The 27,073-nt window shown below is 41.3% G+C and overlaps 3 protein-coding genes across 3 annotated transcripts; all 3 read left to right on the forward strand.

Moving 5' to 3' along the window:
• Window positions 1-1,660: 1,660 nt before the first annotated feature.
• Window positions 1,661-14,513, forward strand: LOC139584464 (dual specificity tyrosine-phosphorylation-regulated kinase 4-like). Its single transcript, XM_071416352.1, has 13 exons — window positions 1,661-2,145; window positions 4,770-4,844; window positions 6,538-6,690; window positions 6,970-7,284; window positions 8,678-8,814; window positions 9,316-9,456; window positions 10,293-10,431; window positions 10,624-10,705; window positions 10,852-11,024; window positions 11,159-11,219; window positions 11,735-11,864; window positions 12,134-12,315; window positions 12,424-14,513. The coding sequence occupies exons 1-13, from the start codon at window positions 2,122-2,124 to the stop codon at window positions 12,654-12,656; spliced, it is 1,845 nt and encodes a 614-aa protein (XP_071272453.1). The 5' UTR covers window positions 1,661-2,121; the 3' UTR covers window positions 12,657-14,513.
• Window positions 14,514-16,478: 1,965 nt separating this feature from the next.
• Window positions 16,479-21,155, forward strand: LOC139584466 (NADH dehydrogenase [ubiquinone] 1 alpha subcomplex subunit 9, mitochondrial-like). The gene is made up of 11 exons (XM_071416355.1): window positions 16,479-16,600; window positions 16,972-17,142; window positions 17,737-17,834; window positions 17,977-18,068; window positions 18,358-18,499; window positions 18,607-18,709; window positions 19,057-19,127; window positions 19,198-19,274; window positions 19,637-19,732; window positions 19,990-20,056; window positions 20,243-21,155. Exons 1-11 carry the CDS (start codon window positions 16,546-16,548, stop codon window positions 20,411-20,413), a joined length of 1,143 nt encoding a protein of 380 aa, XP_071272456.1. The 5' UTR covers window positions 16,479-16,545; the 3' UTR covers window positions 20,414-21,155.
• Window positions 21,156-21,275: 120 nt separating this feature from the next.
• Window positions 21,276-26,855, forward strand: LOC139584465 (probable polypeptide N-acetylgalactosaminyltransferase 8). Its single transcript, XM_071416354.1, has 11 exons — window positions 21,276-21,596; window positions 21,992-22,238; window positions 22,411-22,577; window positions 22,660-22,843; window positions 22,944-23,141; window positions 24,323-24,437; window positions 24,625-24,810; window positions 24,997-25,134; window positions 25,799-25,894; window positions 25,974-26,141; window positions 26,363-26,855. Exons 1-11 carry the CDS (start codon window positions 21,305-21,307, stop codon window positions 26,495-26,497), a joined length of 1,926 nt encoding a protein of 641 aa, XP_071272455.1. The 5' UTR covers window positions 21,276-21,304; the 3' UTR covers window positions 26,498-26,855.
• The last annotated feature ends 218 nt before the right edge of the window (window positions 26,856-27,073 follow it).

A 27,073-nucleotide genomic window follows, 5' to 3' on the forward strand; every position in this document is an offset into this window, starting at 1 on the left:
TTTTACGGAATATCTAGATAGGCGTACAGAGGCCCATTATCAGAAACCATCACTCCTGTGTTCCAAAGGCACGTTGTGTTAGCTAATCCTGTCACACCCTGACCTTAGAGAGCCTTTTTATTTCTCTATTTGGTTAGGTCGGGGTGTGATTTTGGTGGGCATTCTAGTTTTTCTATTTCTTTGTTGGCCGGGTATGGTTCCCAATCAGAGGCAGCTGTCTATCGTTGTCTCTGATTGGGGATCATACTTAGGCAGCCTTTTTTCCACCTTTAGTTTGTGGGATCTTGTTTGTGTGTAGTTGCTTTCTGCACTGCGTGTAGCTTTACGTTCGTTTTGTATTTTGTTGTTTTTTCGGTGTAATTTAATAAAAGAAAGATGTACGCCTACCACGCTGCACCTTGGTCCGATCCTTCCGTCAACGAACGTGACAAATCCAAGTGTATCATTTTAAAAGGCTAATTGATCATTAGAAAACGCTTTTGCAATTATGTTAGCACAGCTGAAAACTGTTGGTCTGATTAAAGCAATAAAACTGGCCTTTAGATTAGTTGAGTATCTGGAGCATCAGCATTTGTGGGTTTGATTACAGGCTCAAAATAGCCAGAAACAAAGAACTTTCTTCTGCAACTCGTCAGTCTATTCTTGTTCTGAGAAATGAAGGCTATTCCATGCGAGAAATTGCCAAGAAACTGAAGATATTGTAAACCGCTGTGTACTACTCCCTTCACAGAACAGCGCAAACTGGCCCTAACCAGAATAGAAAGAGGAGTGGGAGGCATCGGTGCACAACTAAGTACATTAGTGTCTAGTTTGAGAAACGGACGCCTCACAAGTCCTCAACTGGCAGCTTCATTAAATAGTACCCGCAAAACACCAGTCTCAACGTCAACAGTGAAGAGGCGACTCTGGGATGCTGGCCTTCAAGACTGTTGGAAAAGCATTCCAGGTGAAGCTGGTTGAGAGAATGCCAAGAATGTGCAAAGCTGTAATCAAGGCAAATGGTGGCTATTTGAAGAATCTCAAATATAAAATATATTTTGATTTGTTTAACACTTTTTTTGTTACTACATGATTTTATATGTGCTATTTCATAGTTTTTATGTCTTCAGTATTATTCTACAATGTAGAAAATAGTAAAAATAAAGAAATCCTTGAAAGAGTAGGTGTTCTAAAACCTTTGACATATTATCAAGTTGTATAACCTATTATGAAACAGGCTTTACATTGTCAATTGGTTTATTTTGTGTACATGTGTGCGTGCGTGACAGACAGGGAGAGATGGAATTCAGTACGCCTTTACTGTTGTTTGTGTCTGCCAGTGCAAACCTACAATTTCATCAAATCTTTAACACGTGTGAGGGTCGAAATAGGAGAAAGCTTTATAGGGGTTAATGTATGATTCACAGTGTTTACAAAAAGAGTGTCTGCCCCATCTCGGGTCAACTGTGATTATGCCTCAATACAGAGTTTTTATTGCAATAGTCTGACCCGATAAATGTTATAGCAATATGTGAAATGGTCTGTGAATGGTAAATTGTGAGGTGAGAAAATGTGAGAGACAGCATCTCTGAAAACATCAGGACTGCAACGTGAGAAGCTCCGTAGCCTACGGCGACTGTCTGTGTAGGCTATCCACAGGGATGCAGCCTCTGCGGTAGATTATTGGCTACTGTGCGCGCAATGGCGCACACTAACCGGCCACTACTGAATTTTAGGAGCGCTAGTCCAATGTAGGTGACGATGTGCAGCCTAACCGGAAAAAAAACATATGTCGGGTAGACCCAGCTGTCAGCTGCAGAAACCTAAATAGGCGGCCTCTCCAGAGACTCCCGCGTCAGATGAATAGACAGTTTACAGCTTGCTTCTTTCTCTAATCTCCTCCTGACGACAGCAATACTGACTCTTGTGTTTGAAATTATGACTGTTGCAGTTTGAGTTTCAGGACCCGATCAGTTTGTGCTGATTCAAGAGACAATCGCTCTTCGGTTTGACTTGGGCTGCTGAAGTTAAAGAGAATCTGAACGTGACATGCCGTCTGGACTTTTGAAGATGTGCTCGCGACTTGCATTTACCAGGAATTTACAGTAGTTACTTTCACTCGTAGGCTACATTCAAAGCGGTATGTTTCCCGAAATTAATAACAAGGTGAGGTCAATAATCCATTTTGAGTATCTATATCCATACAATCCGTTATTTATTTCAATCTTTAGGCTACATATGTTGACAATGCATTTTTTTACAGCATTTATGTTTTCTCTCTTATTGTCTTTTATTTTATCGTTTGCTTGACCATCAGAGAGTTATGTATTTTTTATGAAGTCTGATATAACATTAATTTTGTAGTTGAAATTGTATGAAGATTCACTTTTCTTTCCCACTGAACGTTTCCCATTGATTTCAATTACAGAATATTATGATAAGTAAACAGTAGTAGGGGCTAAATATTATGACCCATTTAGTAGTTTGCTTATGGGTTCTTATGATTATCTGAGAAGGTATTCAAGATAAACATAATCCAAAAATATTTTAGTCTACACTTTATGGCTAGATTTATGGTGTTGACAGAAGCTCTATAGCTTTATCATAAACAGTATCACACATGACCAAGGACAGGAAAACAGCAACTCTTTCATCCACTTTTTACAAGTAACATTAGCCTTGTTGACATCTGTCATTTATTATTTGCAATATCATTGTCACATTGATCAGCAGCCATCTATAAATCAGTCGGTGTATTTTCTCTGTATCAAGTTTGAGACTCTCAGTCAGCTTTTCTGGGTGGGATTGATGCTCTACTTTTCATGAGCAAAAAATGTGTACGTTTCTGTATAGCTACTAAAACTTCATCCGTTGTTGATGCTTATCAACTCTTAGACAGTTGTTTCCATTCGCTGCCAATTCAATATTTGCAATACGTTCCTTACCATTGGAGTTGAAGCTTTACTTTCCTCATGCTGTTCTATAACTGGTGTTGTGCGAGTCTCAGAAAAGACATATTAGGAATGCTGTGTTCCCTTTCAAGGACCTGCATGATGTCAACAATCCAAAAGCTCTTTCCAGTATCCAGTGAGATGTGCACTGCAACTAGTGGCAGCTTCTTTGTTGCTCGGGCATCATTGCTCTACTGACCCACCCAGACCCTTGATAACACGTCAGGGGATGACCCCACCCCCAGCACACCTCCCTCAGGGGATGAGCACACCCCCAGCACACCTCCCTCTCGTGACCACAACCCAAGTAGAAATACAGGGTAATACATATCATAACACTACAAGTGACCTCAGAAAAAAAGTGACTTCAGTTATCAGATGCTGGACTATTGTAATACTACAGTAGGCCTATATATTGCATGCTTAGAATTGGTGGCAGGTAGCCTAGCTCTTCAGAGCTTTCGGCCAGTAACTGAAACGTCGCTGGTTTGAATCCCCGTCTGCTGAGTGCCCATTTCAAATGGATGAGCGGTTTTGTGGGATTGTATCTGCTTACAGTAAGCAGATGTACAGTACCTGTTTAGTGCCCTACCATAGTGGCCGAAATCGCAGTACAACCCTCACAATCCTCCCAGGGGATTGGTTGTGTTACACGTGAATCCTGCATGTGTTCATATTTGAATGAGTGCTTGCTGACTTGTTCAGATTCCAAACCGAGCCGATGTGAAGGCAATCCTAGGTGGGCACTGGTGTTCCACTACTCTAAGTCTTCCCATGCTAAATCCTTTTATACATTGCCCTGGGTATGTATGGGAATCAAAATACGGTCATATTCTCGTCAAGGAACACATATGGGTCAGTAAGAGGCAATTGGCCATTTCATAAAGAATATGGAGCATATGGATGTTTATTTAGTGAACGCATGAGAAACAGTACATTTTTCCACTGTTTTATTCTTCTGACCTTTTAATCCAATAGTGTTATTTAGGTCAAGTCCATTCTCAATCTGCTCTGCTAACCAGCCAGCCGTTGTATAACCCTCTCTGGCTCTCTGAGTTTTGCCTGTGCTCATCTGGGCTGGATGTTTCAGTCCACCCATATGGTGTCTCTCATTCAACACACTGTGTTAGTTGACACACTCCCCTCTGATTAAGGCATGTGTAAAACTGGCTATTCTGCCACAGTGGCACCAGAGATAATAGAATCTCAGTGAATCATATGACCCCATGAAGCCTAGCATCAGACTGAATTGGGCTTTGTGAAAGGAAGTGAAGGATCTCTCTGGTGCCAGGCTAAAACAGCCCTCTACTCTCACCATCATTACCACACCCTTACTCTCTTCATAGAACATCAGAGGGTTAACAAGCCTATGCTCCAGTAAAGGAATGCATCTTGTGGAAAAACAGATGATAAAGAGACCATTGCTACTGTGGTAGCTAATTGCATAAGATACTCTAATTTTGGAGAGTGTGCATCATCTTTGCTTGCATGGTAGTAATCCTACTTCACTACTGTATCTATCTGTGAGACCCACCGCTGTGCTGGGCCTGAAACACCCACCAGCAACAATCAGGCTATTTATTCTCCTCATTCACAGAGATACTTTGAAGTTCATCAGTTTCGGTTATTAAAAATATGCGATTCATAATGCAGATTCAGACCTCAATGACTTGTTATGAGCCATATTGAATCTATTTAACTAAAACTGAATCTGATTTGAGAGAGATTCCCTTGGCAATGCTGCATCCAACGCCCACACACTGACTTATACAGGTGTAGAGAAGTTCTGTGTGTAAATGTAATGTTAAGTGAAGTCTCCCATATTCCTTTCCTCCACAGTCTTCTAGAGGAGAGGCTTTCCCCCACTCACACAGGCTCCAGACCCAACTGGGAACCAACCGACCCTATTCACAGGTGAGCCTTTACTCACTGGTGACCCCTGACCTGTAGAGCATTTGAGCCCCTATCTCTTTTGAGCCCCACTCTCTTTCAATCCTGTATCTTTCTGACTGTGCAGTGCCCTCCCCCTTCACTCCACCAAACGTCACTACCCTAGCTAACTCATGCTATTGGAGTAAATGTTTAATGTTGTTGGTGAATGACAACTCAAGGGGATAACTTTGGCCTTCCATTTACAGTGATGAACTTAAAGCAGTCCTCACTGTCAATAGACCAGGATGTGTTTAAGAACACAGTGTAGTAGCCTACACTCTTAGAAAAAGGGTTCCAAAAGGCTTCTTCGGCTGTCCCAATAGAATAACCCTTTTTGGTTCCAGGTAGAGCTATTTTGGGTTCCATGTAGAACTCTCTGTTGAAAGGATTTTACATGGAACTTAAAAGGGTTCTACCTTGAACCAAAACGGGTTATTCGAAGGGGACACCCGAAGAACTCTTTTAGGTTCTAGATAGCACCTTTTTTTCTAAGAGTATATCTAATCAGCCTGCTGGTCATCTGTTGTTCTTTACAAATGCTGTTTTGAATTAAAGGAAATTGTACCTACACACTGAAGAATGCTGTAAACTCGAAACGTCTGTGTACACTATCCTTGATGGAGTAAAAAATTATAAAGTAAGCTTTATGTGACATCTTTGGGAGTGCAAACCCATTCCACCTCTTTCTTTGACTGAATTTGCGGACTTTACGCACCAGCTAAGCTTCTGGGAGAACATGATGGTTCTCTTTTGATTACCTAATCAGCCTGCCCTGACTCCAGTTGTGTGCTGGTATAATACTGTATTTACCATTTGCTTGTTGTGGCAGGTGCTTGGAACTATATTTAGCCTGTGTCTCTATGCGTCATAACTAAGTTGGAAGCTACTGCAGCAGCCTGTGCACGTGCGATTAAATATCACTGCTATGTATAGATTGGGCTGGTGTTTTGTGCTTCTGTGCTTGCTGTTACCAAAGCAAAGGGATAAAGAAGTACTGGTTCCACTTTACAATAACTGTCCATAATAATACCTATGTATTTACATGTTAGTTATATCGGCAGATACATTGCCATTACCATGTAGGAAGTCATTCAATATTTTACTGGCATGTACAATTTTACAATAAACTCATGATCCCTGTCGTAGCCTAGGTAAGAGGTCTCCTTTCCCCATCATTCATTTAGCTATGCCTGCAAGGCAGCCAGTGACATATGTAAACGTGCTCCTACAGCAAGCAGCATGGCAGCTAGAGAAAGGCCTGCTCCAGTTCTGTTCCCCCACAGCAGCAGCTAGCGCTGACAGACTGTCATGGCCCAGTCTCCAGGCTTTTGTCCCCGCCTCACACTCACCCTGCTGAGTAATTCCATCCTCAACCCTGGGGGTCCTGGTTACCCGAGCCACCACAATTAGAACAGATGTAGCACTCTCTACCTCCCTTTATTTCTCCCTCCAACTCCCCCTCTCCCTCCTTTTCCCCAACCTTGTCCATAGAGTATGTGATCACATAGTCTCTTCCAACAGTCGCTGTAACTCGGACACAACTGGGGTTAGAGCACCATGGGTCTGGCAAGTGAGACTAGTTATGACGATACAAAATGTTATTATACTTTTAATGTTTTCATCTGCATATTTTAAAAAAACTTTATTTATTTGAACCCTTCTCTCTCTCTTGAAGAAATTGAACTGGGGCGTAGTGACCTTGCCCCAGCAGGAGCCTGCGGTTATACAGGTTGTTGTCAGCAATGCCAAACTCCCCCACCAGCAGTCCGATAGCATCCTGCCCCACATCGCCAACAAGGGGGTGCAGAACAACTACCAGACACACCAGGTGAGGCTACATTTCACACTGTGTCACACTATACTGTTGGTATCCAAAAGTAGTTAACTTGACTCCAGTTGTCAATTGTAAATGCACATGTAAATTGTACATGATAGTAAGTCCTTGGTAGTTTATACATCTTCAGGTGAAACCGCTCAGCTGACATGCAATATCCCAGTAATGTAAAAGGAAGTGAGAGCAAGTTTCATCAGGGTTACGCTTAGTGACAGAGCCAAAGGGTTGAAAGGACAGATCAACTGACCTCTTGATCCCTTTTGTGATTGGCAGGATGAGAGACCAAAGCCCTCCTCCCAGTTCTCCACATGGTTTGGCTCCTCAGTGGAGCACCTATCTGACTCTATCACCACCAAGGGTCTCAGCAACAAGCTGGAGGAGGCAAAGCTTTATAAAGGACAGAGGCTGCCCATGTCTCCCACAGAGGCACTGAGGCACTTCCAAGGGCGTCTGACAGAGTTTGAGCAGCAGGAGATCATGGACTACTCAGAGATCTGGTTCCTGGGTCTGGAGACTAAGAAGATCAAGGCCTCTCATGGAATTCCTCAGAATGCAGGCTACGACGACGAGCACGGCAGCTACAACAAGGTACAGTTACATTAATGATTTTAATTGAAATGATTCTTGGGGCTCCTTGGGGTAAGGTGTAAGAAGGTTTGTTTGTTTGTTTGTTTGCTGTGATATAACCAGTCAGACCATCAAACTGACCTTTCTCTCAACTTCACAATAAACTGCAGTGAAATGATGTTAAGGCATGAGAACAGAAGTCCCATGCACGCTAGCCAAACTGCCATGTGAGTCTAACTGACTATCCACAGGCAGTTAGTGTCTTATTCCATCCTGTATGAATGTGCTGTTACAGGGAGACTGACTGTGAACATTGTTTAGACTCATGGCCCTATGCCCCCATTCATGGTAACCTCTAGGTCACACAAAACTAGTTAAGTCATGACAGATGCTCAGCTAAATAACCAAATGAAACAATACAGGAGCAGTATTATTATGAACTAACTTTTTTCTAACTTTACCTAACTTTAAGTAACTTTTAACTAACTTTACCTAAATTGAACTTACTTTTCTTAACGTTACTTTAACTTTTTAACTAACTAACTTTACCTAATTTTAACTAACTTTTGAACTAACTTTTCCTACTCGCACTGACTTTGCTGATAATTACTTTATTGAGGAAAAATGTACTTGCTACGACTGTGATATACTGTCTCACCTTGCTATCTTAGCTACCTAGCTATCACTTTGCAATTCACTGCAGCTAGCGACTTGAACGAGCTGCAACAAACACTCAAACTGGACAGTTTTATTGCAATCACTTAATTCAAAGACTCAATCATGGACACTCTGTGGCTGCTCTGCGTGATATATTGTTGTCTCTACCTTCTTGCCCTTTGTGCTGTTGTCTGTGCCCAATAATGTTTGTACCCTGTTTTGTGCTGCTGCCATGTTGTGTTGCTGCCATGTTGTTGTCATGTTGTGTTGCTGCCATGCTATGTTGTTATCTTAGGTCTCTCTTTATGTAGTGTTGTGTTGTCTCTCTTGTCGTTATGTGTGTTCTGTCCTATATTTTGATTACATTTATTTTGATTTTTAATCCCAGCTCCCGTCCCCGCAGGAGGTATTTAGCCTTTTGGTGGGCCGTCATTGTAAATAAGAAATTGTTCTTAATTGACTTGCCTAGTTAAATAAAGTTTAAATAAAATAAATAAATACAAATATCTTAAGATGAATGCACTAACTGTAAGTCGCTCTGGATAAGAGCATCTGCTAAATGACTAAAATGTCAATGTAAATGAATTAGTGTTTGACACTAGTCATTATAGTAGTTATTATAGAAAACCATAATGAAGGATGTCATTGTATCATGAACTACCATTTAAGTACATGCAGTGAGGCTCTTGTATTCAAAAGTATTGTCCATCATACCATACAAACATTTCCAATTGAATGTTCTCTGTTCCGTATCCAGGTTCTGCACGACCACATTGGCTTCCGCTTCGAGGTGCTGGAGGTGATTGGGAAAGGATCATTTGGACAGGTCCTGAAATGTCTGGACCACAAGACCCAAGAGCTGGTCGCCATCAAGGTCATTCGCAACAAGAAAAGGTACAAACAAAACATTTTGCTCTTGAATACGCATCCAGTGCTCAAAGACTTCTTGTGTGAGGTCAGTGCCGACAGGTCGTCAGGTCAGTGTTCCAAAGGAGTTACCTCGGTATTGCTTTACCAGTCCTCTCTCAGGTGATCCAATGCACTCTGTGTGTCAATGGAAGTCCGCCTCCTCCTCTTTGACTTTGATTGATACAAATGTCATCAGGGCTTAATGCTCTTCAATAATGCAGAAAACAAAATGGGTGCTTACCGCCGTAGGGCTGCCTTGGTCTCGCCACTGGGGCCTTGTCTTGAACTAAACCCTCTCAAAGATCCTGTTTCTCCTGGGAGAGGAGATTCTCCCTTCTTTGCATCTGTCATCATTTTTCACACCAAAGTAAATTATAACTGGAATTGAAAAATATTTGCTAGGAGATTTTCCATTTCTGATTTTGAATGGTTAAATCCAGAATGGAGCCATGACTAACTCTAACTAACTCTTACATTGGACTGTAGGTTTCACCACCAGGCCCTAGTGGAACTGAAGATCCTGGATGCTGTGAGGAGGAAAGACAGGGAAATGTGCCACAATGTCATCCATATGAAAGAATACTTCTACTTCCGCAACCATCTCTGCATCACCTTCGAGCTGCTAGGGTGAGTGTAGTGTGTGGTATGTATAACACTGTTATAAGACACCTGAAATGATGATTAAAGCAATCACACGCACAAACATACACTCACACACACAATGAAAATAGTCCCAGTAGAAGATAAATGGAACCCTGAGTAATTAATGTGTTAATCAAAGATATTCAAGGTTAGGCACCTCTCCCAAGGTACAACAAGGTACAACTCCCCTATTACATGCACAGCTCATTTATCACTAGTCACTTAAAATGCTACACTACTTGAGCAAAGTGAGCGTCCTGCCTAGAACAATCTGCCTCAACTAGCCTTAGGTTCCCTCTGAGACAAAATAGTCTTCTATTCCAGGCTGGCTGACCTTTAGTAGACGTCTTGGACTGCCACCCTGTCTAACATTACCGTCACCCAGTCCCTTAGTTAATGTCTTGATTAGGGCTCTATCACTTTTCTCTGGCTGCTCGAGGTGTGAAGGCTCCGGTTACACCGGACAGAGAAGTGTGTACTTCCCAGAAGTATCTAGAAATACAAAGAATAACTCTTCTTAATGTTAAGACATTCAAGACTGTTAAGTAATCTGATTAAGCATGCAACATAAGGGTGTCCACTTCCTTTTTTTATATCTTATTACTAAACTGCATGGTCTTGCTAGATTTGACTGAGCTATACCATGATATCAAAAAGCAGTATAGTGCTGGCCTCTAGAGGACTAATAAACTATTACATTTGAGGCCAAACCCTCCATGCAGTGGTGGGAAAAAGAGAACGCAGAGAAAGACTGGGAATAGTGACAGATATTTTATCATTTGACCAGTTCTCTAAATTCTTGTCTTTCTGTCTTCTTATAGAGTCAACCTGTATGAGCTGATCAAGAAGAACAACTTCCAGGGCTTCAGTCTTGCCCTGATCCGTCGTTTCACCCGCTCACTGCTCAAGTGCCTGCAGATGCTGCATAAGGAGAAGATCATTCACTGTGACCTCAAACCGGTAAGGTTCCACAAATCCCCATACATTGTAATGGCTCTGCATGGAACAGTAACAACACAAAGAATACCCAGCTGAGAAGTCAGACATGCTAATGCACAGTACTAGTGCACTGCAGAGGAAATAAGTTGGTTGCACTTTGATTGGTAACTTGGAAAATGTCAAATTGACATTGTTTCTCTTTTTTCGCAAAAGGAGAACATACTTCTGTCTCAGAAAGGACAAGGAAATATAAAGGTGGTTGACTTTGGGTCCAGCTGTTATGAGCAGCAGAGAGGTGTGTCTCACCTGATTAAATACCTGATTTAAAAGTCTTATGTTAAAATCTCCAAAGCCACAGCAGTCATATACAATAACAGAATTTGAACATGAACTCCGCTCCCTCCTTCCACTCCCTCTCTTTCTCCTTGCCTGCCCTTGTAGTCTACACCTACATCCAGAGTCGTTTCTATCGCTCCCCAGAGGTTATCCTGGGACACCCCTACAGCATGGCCATCGACATGTGGAGTCTGGGCTGCATCATGGCTGAGCTCTACACCGGCTTCCCCCTATTTCCTGGGGAGAGCGAGGTGGAGCAGATCGCGTGCATCATGGAGGTACACAACCAACCACCTGCAGACATACAGTCTCAGACCCCAGCACTAGCCAATTGGAGTATCTGATGTTAAATGTTTTTAGGAATCCATTTATCCATCACCATTCAAGAACATTCTGTTCTTTTATTTCTTAGGTACTTGGAATGCCTCCCAATGATTTTGTGCAGACAGCATCGAGGAGAAGGATGTTTTTCGGTAAGAACCTTCTATGATTTGTACAGTAAGAATGTGTTTCTTTACTTCGGAAATATATATAAGGTATAGATGTTGTCTGTTGTCTGTACTGTTGTCTGTGGCCAATAATGTTTGTATCATGTTTTGTGCTGCTACCATGTTGTGCTGCTGCCATGTTGTGTTGCTACCAAGTTGTTGTCATGGGTTGTTGCCATGTTATGTTGTTGTCTTAGGTCTCTCTTTATGTAGTGTTGTGGTGTCTCTCTTGTCGTGATGTGTGTTTGTCGTGATTTTATTTTTAATCCCAGGCCCCGCAGGAGGCCTTTTGCCTTTTGGTAGGCCGTCATTGTAAATAAGATTTTTTTGGTCTTAACTGAGTTACCTAGTTAAATAAATAAAAATATGCATACAATTAGGAACAACAAAACATCTTAAGAAAGTATTAGGTCCAGAATTAATCAGATGAATCTCTGGGTTGTGTTTAAACCATGAGGTTTGGTAAGTCTCTAATTAGTGTGTTTGATGACTTGTTGCAGACTCCAAAGGAAACCCCAGAAACATCACAAACAGCAAAGGGCGGAAGAGGCGACCCAACTCCAAAGACCTGGCCAGCGTTTTGAAGACCGACGATCCTCTGTTCCTGGACTTCCTTCAACACTGCCTCACGTACGTCAACACTGACACACTAAACATCTAGAATTCAGCACAGGATTATTACTCTGTGGTTTCAGTGTCATGAAAACTGTTGTAATGAGATTTCTGGTAGTGACCCCACTCCCTGCGGGTGTCTCGGGAGGAGTTGGGATATGCAAGAAACACATTTCCATTACACACTTGTGTGTAGCAGGGCAAATATAGTCCCCCCAGAAATGTATTATTATTAGCTTGCTTCATCTTCTCCACGCACACTCAGTGTATATTCCTGTGCTATCTAGGTGGGATCCAACCAAGCGTATGACACCAGACGAAGCGATGCAACATGAGTGGATCCAGGAGGCTCGTCTCAACAAGCCCCGGCCCAAAACACGACCCATGATTTGGAAGCCCAGGGAAAGCGTGAGCAGTACAGAAAATAACTATGAGGCTACTTACCGCAAAGTAGTCACTAACAGGACAGGTAAGACCAGGCCTCTCACTCGATTTTATCTCACTCGCTTTTAAAATAAATATTCACAATGTGTCAAAACAATTTATGGATTAAACCACATAATTCTGTACTTTGCAGCTGAGAAGATTGGGTCCGATAGCAACGACAAGCTGAAAAGAGACCTCTCCGCGAAGGCAGGGGGCAAGATAGTGACCACCGAGCGACTGCATCCCATTGGAGCATCTGCAGAGGTGGAGTTGTGTGAGGGCGTGGTCAAGGTCAACAGGGACACCAATCAGGAGGCGAGTGGGGAGAGGTCCGTGCACATCATCATCAAGCCTCAACTAGACGTGGGCTCTGACGGAGATTAGGAGTTGTCCCAGTGTCTGCCCCCCGTGGTGGCATTTTTCTGCTTTACCAAATGAGGAGAGTTACAAACTACACAGCAGTCAGAGTTATACTTAAACTCCATCTTTAATAATAAAAAGCTTTGCAATAGCCTTTTTGACGTTCAATGATGCGCTATCTCTAATGAACCATTGAAAAGTACCAACAGAAAAGTACAAAGATCTTTTATAGCCAAGATACACCCCTCTCAACTTACATGACGAATCACAGATCTTAGGAACAGTTCACAAAGGTTAAGATTTGTATGAACGATATCTGTGTCAACAGTTCTCATTGTAAAGACCAGTGTCTGGCCCCCTCACTCCAAAAGGGAACCGTCTCTCCCTGATACTCCCTGAACAGAACCATTAGCTCATGTTATCTTGAATGCTCTTTAGGCTTTATTACCCAAAGACATGGTAAATCTCCTCTGTCAGTGCTATCTCATAGAGGCCCATCCTCAGTGGAACACACACACAATACTCAATTCTGTCGAATGTAACAACTATTATAATGTAATACAAACATTATAACATAATTTTACAATTTTCCACGACACCCCTATCATGTAGCAGCACAAGGGAGGGGGCAGGAGGGCACCACTAGGCATTATGAACTTGAACATCATCAACCAGACACAGAAGATAATGCATACTGTTGTCATGTACAGGGGACCTCCTGTTTTGTGATATTCCTGTGGTCTATGAGATTCATTCTATACATTCTATAGAGTTACTTTAGCTGTTCTGAGTATCCCACTGAATGCACTGTCTACGTGTCATGGAGAAGAGCAAAGATTCATAGTTTGGCAAGCTACCAATCCCGACTCAAACATGGGTTATTGTTGATGGTTCGTTTACTGTTTAAAGGAGGCACAGAGACAGAGACAGAGACAGGATCAGTTAAAGTTACAATTCAGGAATACCGTGGTACGACAGCATTATGCTTTTGTTATGTGCATCTTTTGTGGCCCAGATCACAATCCTCAACCCCAGCTATTGTTACCTGTTGTACATTGACTTCTTTGAAAAGTAAAAGATGCAATGCTTGCTCACCATTAAAAAAACATTTTTTATTTAAGCAAGTTAAAAAGATTAACGTTTCGGCCTTCAATGGCCTTCATCTTCTTTCCGTTCGTTGACTTCTTAAAGTATACTATTTATATTTTAGGTTTACTCTTTTACTGCTGTACTTTGTGTAGATATTCCAAACCAAAGCAGCTCCGTTGTGCAATATTTTGCATGGCTTCAAAAAAAAAAGTTCTTCCTTCTAGAATGGTTATTAGTTTCTGAAGGAGTAAAGGCTGAGCCAAAGAAAGTATTTTTGTCACTGCTGATCTTTCAGCCCAGCTGTGCCCTGTAAGAAACATGTTCTATTCAAACCTTTATGTCCTGCATCTTTATTAGATTGAATAATGCTATTGGAATGATATTACATAGTTATAATGGTCATTATGGTGATGATTATCCAGACATAGAAATTATGTTTGTAATGGCTTGTTTTCCCTGTACATATATATGTACCTGCTGTGATTTTTGATGTATGTAATGCAGAAAATTATGTACGGTGTATGTTACAGGTTATTGTAAAGTTTAGACAAGGTTTTACTTGTTCAGGTTTTACTTGTATTATCTATGTATGAAAGAATAATTTTATACTCGATTATGTTTGTGTTTGTAAACATTTTTTTTTACGATTAGACACTGAGAGACAATCATTTTATTAATAGTTTGTGCCTTGCAGTGTTATAATCCTTGCACTTTAGCTCTGTATTTACCTGGGATAAAAGACAGATTCTGCACATAAAAAAGTTACCCAAAAAGTAATCAAGTGAGAGTTGTGTAATCAATGATATACTGTAGCTTGCCAGGAAACATTCAGTGAGGGAATAGCATAATTTTGTGTTATCCCATGGCAGTTTCTAGAAGTCAACATAATGACAAAGAAAATAGAGCATATAGACCAGAACATCCTGGTATTGGTGACATAAGCTCTTTGTAGCTGTAATGATGAGGTACAGTGTTTTGTGAAATGTATGCTGTCATTTTCCTTGCATCTGATAAATAACCTGGCTACACAAGTTTACAGGGAGAGGCACCATAATCTGTATGTATCTTAATGGGGTAGACAACTAAATGAATTGACTGTAACCAGGTTTCCATCCAAACGTATGTGGGTAAAGTACATGTCGGATAAATGACAGGCCTGATGGGAAAAAGTCGACAAAAAAAATACGCTGGGCAAGGTGAGATCTTTTAGTGTCGGTAAAATGTAATATGCGAGAAATGTCCGTGGAAACGCTTTTATGCGCAAATATTAACGTAATAACCATCAATCATATCGAACTAAACTTGGAGTCACGCGATTACATGTTGTGTGGTCCGAAAGCATGCAGTTTATTCGGCTATAGATTGAATAAATTATGGTGAACTTCACAGGGTGGTGAAAGTGCAAGGTGATGACAGAGTCGGTTTAGGTAACATGAAAGAGGATGGCATTGGCATGTCTGTACAAGTAGGGTGAGTCAACCTGTTTTTTTTCTACAAGCAAGCACTCACGCACACAACACACACAGATAAATCAGTACCATGGACAGCCACATCATATTTAGCTTAAATTGATTGGACTAAATCGTTTTTGGTATATTTTAGTTGTCACTGTATTAGACTAAGCATAGGTGATCAGATGATGTTGAAATGTTGAAGTTGCAATGGTGCTGGAATAGTTGAGGCAGCGCCTGTTTTCTTTGCGACTTCGATAACTCTGCGTTGTTTTAAATCAATAGTTGTTTAGTAGACCGAACATTTTGGAAACATTACCTTACTTGACTATGCTGTAGGTAATTGTTTGTTACATACAATATGTTTTGTGGACTTCACCGGACAGAAGTTGCTCTCCGGTTTTGTGATGAAACAAAGATGTAGTTGAATTTATTCTGCCACTGTGTCTTCTTATTGTCTCAGCCTTATTCCTATAGGCCTATATCACGGTGTCAGGGCATATGAACTAACACATTATAGAGCAAACAATCACAACACATAGATTGTAATAGCCTATGTCTTTTTTCTTTCCTGGCTTCCCCTATGATTTTACCCACACTCCGCTACTGAAGATGATGAGCTTGATGCTCCTTTCCAATAAACATCGAGGGTCTTATTCTGGTTACATGAACATCGATGCTTGGCTGCCGTTTGACAAATAAAAATAAACTCACTTTTTAGTCCATAATAATCTCATCATGGGCTATGGCCTACCTGCACTATATTTGCGAGATGTTGGCTAGACTAGAGAGCACGTGCAAATACCAGTGTGAGCACACTCTATTTCACGCAACATTTTTTGGTGAGAAAACCATCAGTAGAGTTGGAAATGCGATGGAAACCCATTTAACTTGTATTTTTTATTCGTTACATGGGAATTTTACCGCGAAAGGTATTTGTTTGTGGACTACGTCATCACTCACAGCTTTTATCCCCAACAAGTCAATTTGATGGAAACACATCTCTGGTGGGAAAATGAGCATATTGTTTTTATACGGATTTTAGAATATTCGATTGAAAATCTGTCGCCAATGGGATGGAAACCTAGCTTAGTCACAAAAGATTAAAGAGTTACACTATTGGATGAGAATATAAGTGGGAACAATATATATATTTATATATATATACAGTATTTATAGTTTACGCCTGATATGTTAGGTTAGTCCCTGGCTGGCTGGTTATATTTCAGAATAGTGATTACAATATAGCAAAATACTGTTACATTGCCAACATGTTGAAATTATAACGCTCTCAAACAAACGAATCTATTAACTCACGCAAAACCCAGACCCTTCTAACTTGCCGTACCAAGAAGCGCTTTTAGAGAAGAAACATGGCGGCCGCTGCGCTCGTTAGACGTCCTGCGAGTGTCCTTCCCAGGTTTTCAAGTGAGTAACACAAGACATGCACTTTTAGATGATAGAAATGCACCGATAACTGCACTGTTGAGAGATAGTTGAAAGAATGTTTAATCTGAACACAGAATAGTTTTTAAGTGACATTGCTACCCTCTGTGACTATTTTTGTGATATGACCTAAGTTAGCCGGTTAGCTAACTCTTGCTTACGAATACGACTAACGTTAGTTGTCTAATTTCTAGCACCATGTCATATATCAGATATCAGTTTGTGCCACAGACATTTTTGCTAAGAAGGCCTATGTTTTTGGTTGGTTGATCATTGGTGATGTTGGCAGTTTGAATACAGTACAACCATCAGAGATACCCCACCCCCTCTGCTTGTACTGCTCCCCCCTGCAGGTTCCTGCTCCCCTGTGGTGCTATCAGCCGTCCCTGTGACAGTCCAGCAGAGAACGGTCCACCATGCTGTCATCCCCAGAGGGAAAGGGGGGCGCTCCTCCTCCAGTGGGGTAGCAGCCACAGTCTTCGGAGCCACCGGCTTCCTGGGAAGATATGTTGTCAACCGCCTGGGTGAGTTTCACCATCATCAGTCCCGATGCCTTCAGATGATAACCTTTCAAATGACCATGTTGTGTTGCTACCATGTTGTTGTCATGTTGTGTTGCTACCATGTTGTTGTCATGTTGTGTTGCTACCATGTTGTTGTCATGTTGTGTTGCTACCATGTTGTCATGTTGTGTTGCTACCATGTTGTTGCCATGTTGTGTTGCTGCCTTGCTATGTTGTTGTCTTAGGTTTCTCTTTTTGTAGTGTTGTGTTGTCTCTTGTCGTGATGTGTGTTTTGTCCTATATTTATATTTTATTTATTTATTTTTTATCCCAGCCCCCGTACCCGCAGGAGGTATTTTGCCTTTTGGTAGGCCGTCATTGTAAATAAGAATTTATTCTTAACTGACTTGCCTAGTTAAATAAAAACTTTTTTTTTTAAACATGGCAGCTCTGTGGTCTTCTTCAACTTATTTCTTATGTTTATATGTGATTGTGAGGGATGCATTAATTTCTTTGGTTTTGTGACAATCCTCTTTGTTTACACTGCAGTGACTGCATACTTGTGTTTCCTATGGCGCAGTTATGTGTTTGTTGACCTGTCTGGTGGTTTTGTAGGTCGTATGGGTTCTCAGATTGTGATTCCTCACCGGTGTGACCAGTATGACCTCATGTATCTCAGGCCCATGGGGGATCTAGGACAGATCATCTTTATGGTGAGAAAAATACAATTTATCAGATGTGATGTCATTAATCACTTCACTTTCAAATCTCTTCATTTGTTAGCTAAGTGTTGGTTTTTCTCATGCCAGGTTACCCTCAAGCCTCATATGTGCACTCCGCCTTGCTATATTTCAGGAGTGGGATGCCAGGAACAAGGATTCTATCAGAAAAGCATTGGCTCACTCCAATGTGGTCATCAACCTGGTGGGACGAGAGTGGGAAACCAAGTATGGCCCAACTGACAGTATACACAAACATATTTTAGAAAAGTACATGGTTCCTAAAAAGAACCCACTGGTGGTGAACATTCACATAAACAGTTGCTCCATCACTCCATCACTATATGAATCAACCTACTTTTAACTACACCAGAGGCTTGAATTACTCCTTAGTGGAGCAAAGAACCTCAACCCTGCTTCCACCATTAGGAACACTTATATTATGACTTTCTGCAAAACGTTTGTTGTACTTGGCTTTACTCAGTGTTCTGTTCTTCCTCTTTCTATCTGTATAAAGGAACTATCCCTTTGAGGACACCTACGTGAGCATCCCTCAGCAGATTGCCAAAGCCACCCGGGAGGCAGGCATCACAAAGCTGATCCATATATCTCACCTCAACGCTGACATCCGCAGCCCCTCCAAATACCTTAGGAATAAGGTACTGGCTAATGCAGAGCTCTGTTGAACTCTCTTTCTTGGACATATTTCTTTCTGGCATGTCATTGTGGAGAAATATCATGTAATGTGTGTAATTTAACCTTGTAGGCAGTAGGTGAGACGGCTGTGAGAGATGAATTTCCTGATGCCATCATCATGAAGCCTGCTGAGATGTTTGGAAGGGAGGACAGATTCTTCAACCATTTTGCCAGTAAATAAGCAGAGCATAGTTAATTTCCGTGTGGCCCAGAGTAAAAACGGTTAAAAAGTTAAATAAGATTTAAATGTGATCTGTCAGAACTCTTAAGTAGACAGTGTCTGTATTTGTGGGAATATGTTGGCATAATTACACAGCCTCTGTTGACTGTATAGGACTGCAAACTGTTGAGGGGGCTATTGCATAGTTGAATGTTCAGTGTATTGGCAAAACAAACCAAAATAATGATTTTTTTATGGTGCTACATCGGCTCCAATTGGTCTTTATGCAATGCTATTATTGTTTAAAAGGGGATGAGTTCAGTCATTGTTTGAATGTTTGTTTTTTCCTTTGTTGCACAGACATGCGCTGGTTTGGGAAAGCTGTGCCTCTCATCTCCATGGGGAAGAAGACGGTGAAGCAGCCTGTTCATGTGAGTGTGTCTGATCTCATGATGTCAGCCATGTCTGTTACTCAAGACTCACTCTGTCTGCGCTTTTCAGGTGGTGGATGTGGCCAAGGCTATCATCAACGCCATCAAGGACCCTGATGCCAATGGCAAGACATATGCACTAGTTGGGTAAGGACTTGAAATGGGCATGACTTTTGGCTGTTTTTTAGGGATGTCAATTGCGTTTCCAGTCAGTTCAGGAAATTAAGTAAAATTCTATCCATTAATTTGAACTGCTCATTATCAACAACTAGGTGAACCTAGTATAAATCATAAAAACGACTGTTCATCGACTAGATGAGTTGCTTTATTGCATGGGTTTGTATCTTGTACTCACCCAGGGTGTGGAATAAAATATATGATTGTGTAATGGCAGTTTCATGTTCACACATGCAGTACATTATTTAGAAACGTCAACCAGCAGAATTTAGAGATGTAGCAACCAAAATGTTTGTCAGTCTTTTGGTTAGTTTTGTTTTCCTGCCACACAGACCAAACCGTTATCTCCTTCATGACCTGGTGGAGTACGTGTATGCTGTGGCACACAGGCCCTTTGTGCCCTACCCTCTCCCACGCCCTCTCTATCAGTGAGTATGCACCGGCTTCTGGTTCTGCATGGTATCTTAAATGGCCCTCGGGAGGAAAATTAACTGTGTACGTACTATTATAGGATGACTGATGAAGTGGTGTGCCAAGCTGTTAGTATGTTTAGAACACAAAAAGCCTTATCAAGTTTGACCAGTGGATGTGAGGTGGCAAGGAACAAGGAACCTGTCGGTATTTTAAATGCAATACTATCAGATACGTTATGATAAACATGTCTTTCCTTTATCTCTGGTTTCAGTCTTGTTGCACGTTTCTTTGCAATGAACCCATTCGAGCCTTGGACAACTCCTGACAAAGTAGATCGAGTAAGAAAATGCAATATAAACAGCAAATTATAAGCATCTTTGTAAAAAGCAAATTTTATACAAATTAAGGTAAATTGGAATTTTCTTTCATGTTTTTGGGGCCACATGTTGAAGAAATGTGAATGAAGGAAACATGTTTAAACTTTCTCTTGGATTTGTGTAATGACCTGAATGTGTTTGTTCCAGTTCCATACCACAGATATGAAGTATCCAGGGCTTCCTGGCTTGGAGGACCTAGGCATTATCCCTGCCTCCATAGAGCAGAAGGCTATCGAGGTCCTGCGTCGCCATCGCCGCTTCCGCTTCTTGGAGGCTGAGTTGTCCGATACCAAGCCAGCCAAGACAGTCAACTATTGAGTAGCCCGTCTTGTCTGACTGCCCAACACCACCACCATAGCCACAGGCTGATCCTCCTATACAACTGTGCTGTCTTCTTTTACAAATACTCTGTACATAAATAAATAACAGATGATCGTCTAAAACTATTTTGTCATTATGATTCCATGGATCCATTAAAACAGCATTCATTGTGTAGCAAAAAAAATATTAAGTCTAAATAATCAGTCACCTTAACACACTCCCATGTAACGTAACATGTGCATCACTATTTATTGAGATGTACTTTGAAACCACCATCTGAACGGTGTTTCAGGACTTTGAGTCAGCAAGGTTCAGCAATCTATTCTTTCCTCCAGTAACTCACTATCTGTTTTTATGGAGCCCCTCCCACAGTTCCACTACACACCAACTGATAAGATTTCAACTGTTATGTCCACGTTTCCCTCAGCAATTATCAATGATGTTCTACATAACATATCTGGTCTTAACATGTGTGTTTGTGTAATCATGCTTGTGTTTGTAGGCCTAAATGATGTAGCCTAATTGTTTATGAATGTATGTTATCCATTCATGCTTTTGTATATGTACTATTGATATTTGTAAATCAAACAATGAAATCAAGCCACAGCCGGCCATGATTACAGACATCTGTGTATGTGTCCTTTGACACTATATAAACTAGTGACCCGCAGTGTGTGCCATTATACCCCGATGAAGACAGTGTGGCTGTTGAAATCTTGGTATTAAATTATTGTGCCTTTTCTTTGTAATGTGTTATTTTAACAGTTGATCTACCTTGTCAACTCTCCATAACTGTTAATTAAGTAAATCAATGGTGATTCGCGTTTTTTTTTTTAATAGGCACATGTATCCTTTGTTGATTAGATAAGAAGTATTTTATGGCATTACATGGAGGGAGTTGTAACATCTTTAGAGGGCACAGTTACCGAATCAATGTATATGACAAAGGGACATAACCAGGCTTGTTGTCGACAGGTAGCAATGAAGCTCAACGTCCTGCGAGGAGTGGGAATCACGTTTGGAGCCATTATTCCACTCATCATGTATATTGTCTATATGAAACAGGCAGTGAGTTCCACTTCCAATACAAAAAGGCTTCACCAAAAAGAGACTGCCAAGGATCAGAATACTGTGCTGATGACGAGACTGGAGAGAATTGAAAAGAACATCAACAAACTATGTAAGTGTTTCTATGTAAGTGTTCTCAATCGCCATCTTGACATATATTCTTTGCATTTCAGTATTCTTTACTGAAGTACATGACATGACAATATGCACAGTGATTTTTGGGGGGATTGTGACTCTTGTAATGCATTTCTGCAATATTTATGTTATGTTGCATGGGTAATATGCTTCTGCATATGAGCTAAAATAATACAGTCATTGTCAGTCAATCATTAAATTAATCTGCCAGTGACTCAGAAATACTGTAAAATGAAGTGTTACTTAAGAACAAAAGGGAATTGGTTCGTATTGTTGTTAGTCTTCTACTGATAGATGGCACTCATGCCAATAACATTGACACATAGTTTTCCTCAGTGGCATCAGTAATACCTGTGAGCATTTTGTCCACAGCCGAATTAATAGAATCTAAATATCAGAAAGACCCCCCAACAAGGGACGAAGTTGTGGTAACAGAGGCAAAGAAGATGGTGGTGCCCAAGTTGTATCCCAACTCCTACCTGTTAACAAAGTGGGGTGATGACCTCTCAGAGGAGGAGCAGAGAGAGGCCGAGGCCCTGTTCCAGAGATATGGATACAACGTCTTCTTGAGTGACCAACTGCCACTCAACAGAGAGCTGCCAGATACACGAGACAACAGGTTAAACCAACTGTAATCAGGACTGTAACTTTGCTATGGTCATGACCGTAACTACGCTGCTTGGTCATGACTTGATGAAATGAGGAGGACATTTAAATATTACTGTCTGATAAATGGTAAGACACAAAGCACAGGTGGTGGTATGCCTTCTAAATAATCTCTCAACACTCAGATGTTTGCAGAAGACATACCCCAAGGACCTTCCTAGTATTGCTGTGGTATTGATCTACCTGGACGAGGCTCTGTCTGTCATTAAGAGGGCAATCTGCAGCATCATCAACCGAACCCCTGAACACCTGCTGAGAGAAATCATTCTGGTGGATGACCACAGCTCCAATGGTGCATCTCACAGTCACCATTCCATTACTAGTGGAGGAAGTATTTGTCTATAGTCTTGATTATGAATCTCTTCTCTCCACAGAAGACCTGGGAGAAAAGCTAGCTGCCTACATAAAGCTCATCCACAAGGAAAGGCCGGGCCTTATAAAAAGGGTGAGACACAAGCAGCAGATGGGACTGACTCAAGCCCGCATCTCAGGGTGGGAGCACGCCACCGCCGATACAGTGGCCATTCTGGATGCTCACATTGAAGTCAACGTGGGGTGGTAAGTGCCATGTGTGTATGGTGTTTCCCATACATTACTTGGGCATCATCTGTCTGCTTGTCTTTGATTGATTGACTTTTGTTGTTGTCCACGCTTACAGGGCAGAGCCACTGCTGGCCAGGATCAAAGCAGACAGGACCACTGTGGTGACTCCGGTGTTTGACAAGGTCGGTTTTGATGACCTGCAGGTGGAGCATTACTGGGCCAATGCACACGGTTTTGACTGGCCCCTGTGGTGCATGTACGAGTCCTTCAGACCAGAGTGGAACGAGCTCCATGATGAATCACAACCAGGGAAGTAAGTGACGTCCACTATGTAGCATCCAGCCCCATCACTATGAGACTTATTGTCTCATATGTTCTGTATTAATTAGTAGCAGTCAATAGGAATTGCAGAAGAATACCATGTACACTGAACAAAAATATAAATGCAACATGTAATGTGTTGGTCCCATGTTTCATGAGCTGAAATAAAAGATCCCAGAAATTTTCCATACACACAAAAAGCTTATTTCTCTCAATTTTTATACACACATTTCTTTACATCCCTTTTAGTGAGCATTTCTCATTTGCCAAGATAATCCATCCACCTGACAGGTGTGGCATATCAAGAATCTGATTAAACAGTATGATCATTACACGGGTGCTCCTTGTGCTGGGGACAATAAAAGACCACTCTAAAATGTGCAGTTTGTCACACAACACAATGCCACAGATGTCTCAAGTTTTGAGGCAGCGTGCAATTGGCATGCTGACTGCAGGAATTTCCACCAGAGCTGTTGCCAGATAATTTAATGTTCATTTCTCTACCATAAGCCACCTTCAACGTCGTTTTAGAGAATTTGGCAGTGCATCCAACCAGCCTCACAACCACAGACCACATGTAACCATGCCAGCCCAGGACCTCCACATCTGGCTTCTTCACCTGCGGGTTCGTCTGAGACCAGCTACCCAGATTGCTGATGAAACTGTGGGTTTGCACAACCCAAAACATTTCTGCACAAACTGTCAGAAACGGTCTCAGGGAAGCTCATCTACGTGCTCATCGTCCTTACCAGGGTCTTGACCTGACTGCAGTTTGGCATCGTGACTGATTTCAGTGGGCAAATGCTCACCTTCGATGACCACTGGCAAGCTGGAGAAGTGTGCTCTTCACAGATTAATACGGGTTTCAACTGTACCAGGCAGATGGCAGACAGTGTGTATGGTGTCGTGTGGGTTGAGCGTTTTGTGAACAGTGCCCAATGGTGGCGGCGGGGTTTTGGTATGGCCAGGCATAAGCTACAGTGAACAATTGACTTGATTTCCTTATATGAACTGTAACTCGGTAAAATCGTTGAAATTGTTGCATGTTTTTTCAGTGTAGAATTGATTTCAATGATGTGTATTGTGTGTCTGTTGTAGCTCCTGCTTCTTGTAGCAGTGCTTTTACTTGCTGGTTGGTTCCACATAATCACTCACTGACTTTTCTTTTTATAGGAGTCCTTCTGTCATGGGTATTTTTGTGGCACATCGACTTTTCCTTGGAGAGATTGGGGTACTTGATGGTGGAATGAAAATCTATGGAGGAGAGAATGTTGAGCTGGGGATCAGGGTAGGTTGAGCTGGTTACCATGGCGTAATGGCTGCACAAATTACAATATCTGATGTCAAGTAGCTAAGGAAATTGTCCTCAGTTGGGTATGTATTAGATTTGTGTCATTTTACAAGCACATATCAGAGTATGTTTTGTCTCATATCTTCAATAACATTTTGCGGTGATCTGGTCTGTTTTATTCCAGGTGTGGCTGTGTGGAGGAAGCATAGAGGTAGTGCCTTGTTCTAAGATCGCACACATTGAGAGGGCACACAAACCTTACGCACCTGACCTGAGTTACATCATGAGAAGGAATGCACTGAGGGTAGCTGCGATCTGGATGGATGACTACAAAAGTAATGTGAACATTGCTTGGAATCTTCCGTTGAAGGTAGGGAAATTGAGATGAGGGCAATTCCATGGAAACGGGATTACACTGACTGGAATTGCCCATAAACCACTGTGGGTCGAGCAACGAAAAAACAAGACAATCTTTCTTTCCTATAAATAGCCTGTGGAAATCATTTTGATGAGATGTTTTTCTAACAGTATTATTTTTGTGATGTATGCCTCCTAGGATCATGGGATTGATATCGGTGATGTGTCAGAGAGGAAGAAGCTCAGAGAAAAGCTTGAATGTAAGCCCTTCAAGTGGTACCTGGATAATGTGTATCCTACACTAGCCACCTGGGAGGAGCTAGTGGCCTATGGAGGAGTAAGGGATACATTATTACTAAGTCCCTCACCAGATTAATACAATGTATAGAATTATAACTTTGACAACTCTTTATAACTCTGAAATTTGCTAGGTAAATGCCAAACAATGTTTAACCAAATGAGTTTTAAGGTCTAACTATATATAATTCCATTCCATTATTTTCATGGTTGCAGTAGCAGCACACTAAAACAAAGACACACTATGACAAACAGTTGTAACAATCAAATGTTCTAATTTGATGGTGGATTTTTATTAAGCAGTCATAAAACGAAACAATCAGGCTGCGTTTAGACATCTTGATCTTTTGACCAATCACATCAGATCTTTTTCAGAGCTGATCTGATTTGTCAAAAAAAAAATAAAAAATACGCAATTTTTTTTTTACAAGTCAGTATTGAGCTGCCAGTCTAAATGCAGCAGTCATGGAAACAGATCTTCTTAGTGAACGCATAGCATACTGTCTACTGTTTCAAACTATGGAGCCAAACCTACCTGTATTGAGAAGGCCTGTTTACACATCCACCATGGTTTAAAGGGCAATGTGAAAAGAAAATATCAAGAGCCGGTACAGTTTGGTTTGGCTGGGCACGATAGTGTAAAGAGGGAATTAGTGTACCACCAAATATTCTTGCCTAAACACACCTTCTTCTTGCACCTCCAGCTGCAGAATGACCTCCTGCAGAGCCATTGTATTGATGAGGGGACTGTCCCTGGGAATATACCCCTCCTTTATGGATGTCATTTCTATCAACCACAGGTATGTTTGTATTCTATGTATGTGTATTGTGCCAAACAATCCGTTCTCCCTGTCTGTTGAATAATGTTCTTATCCACAGCAATGTTATTACAACACTGATGGGGAGATCTACGTGGGTGGGATTAAGTCTCACAAGTACAACAACAACCGGTGTCTAGTGGATCCTGGCACTGGAAATATACCAACGCTGCATGATTGTAAACTGGCAACGGAGAGGGGACTACACAAGCACTGGGACTTCCAACAGGTAACCTGTAATCAGACTTGTGGGTCAAGATCATACATTTTAGAGCTATCTTCTGGAGCAGGGTTTCCTTAACTCGGTTCTGTCCAAACCGTGCTCTAGAACAGTGGTCTATGCACCACACCCAAACACAGTTCCATCAAAGCCTTATTCATAACAGCATTCACTTAACAAGCATGTAAAGTTCATCCAAAGTTATTTTATATATACATTTGTTTTTCCAGGGTCAAGCCATCAGGAACACACACACAAATAGGTGTCTTGAGATTGCCCAGGGACAAAACTCATACTATATGCTGGTCATCCAACAATGCACTGGGCAAAACTGGAGAATTCAACATGTCATAAGAGAGTTCTAAAACACCGCCATGGACAAGTTGTTGGGGTCACATTCCTGAAATTCTAGATTTGACATTTGTGTTATCTATCATAACTGTTTCAAACAATATCTTGCCAAAAGAAAATACAAAATCCATTGACAACAAACATCCAATGTAGACTATTGCATTATTCTCTTTCTCTTGAAAAACATGACACAAACAGACAGAATAAAAGATTGCATTGTAAAATAATCTTGTTGATGGTGGTTCTGATTTTCAGCTTTTAGCTACCAATGTGTACATAATAAACTAACATGTACCATGCACTGTATATTGAATGCATACACACAAAAATATTTTTGGAGGTCTTAGCATTGCTTTCTTGTCATTGTTCCACATGTTATGTCATTCATAAAATACAGTAGCTAGCGAAAGTATTCTCCCCCTTTTTTTTTGGGGGCTTTGTATCATTTGATTTACATAACATGCCTACCACTTTGAAAAAAATAAGACAAAAAAAACTGAAAACTTGAGCGTGCATAAGTATTCACCCCCCAAAGGCAATACTTTGTAGAGCCACCTTTTGCAGCAATTACAGCTGCAAGTCTCTTGGGG

This window comes from Salvelinus alpinus, chromosome 9 (genome assembly GCF_045679555.1).
Source record: "Salvelinus alpinus chromosome 9, SLU_Salpinus.1, whole genome shotgun sequence".
Lineage (NCBI taxonomy): Eukaryota > Metazoa > Chordata > Actinopteri > Salmoniformes > Salmonidae > Salvelinus > Salvelinus alpinus.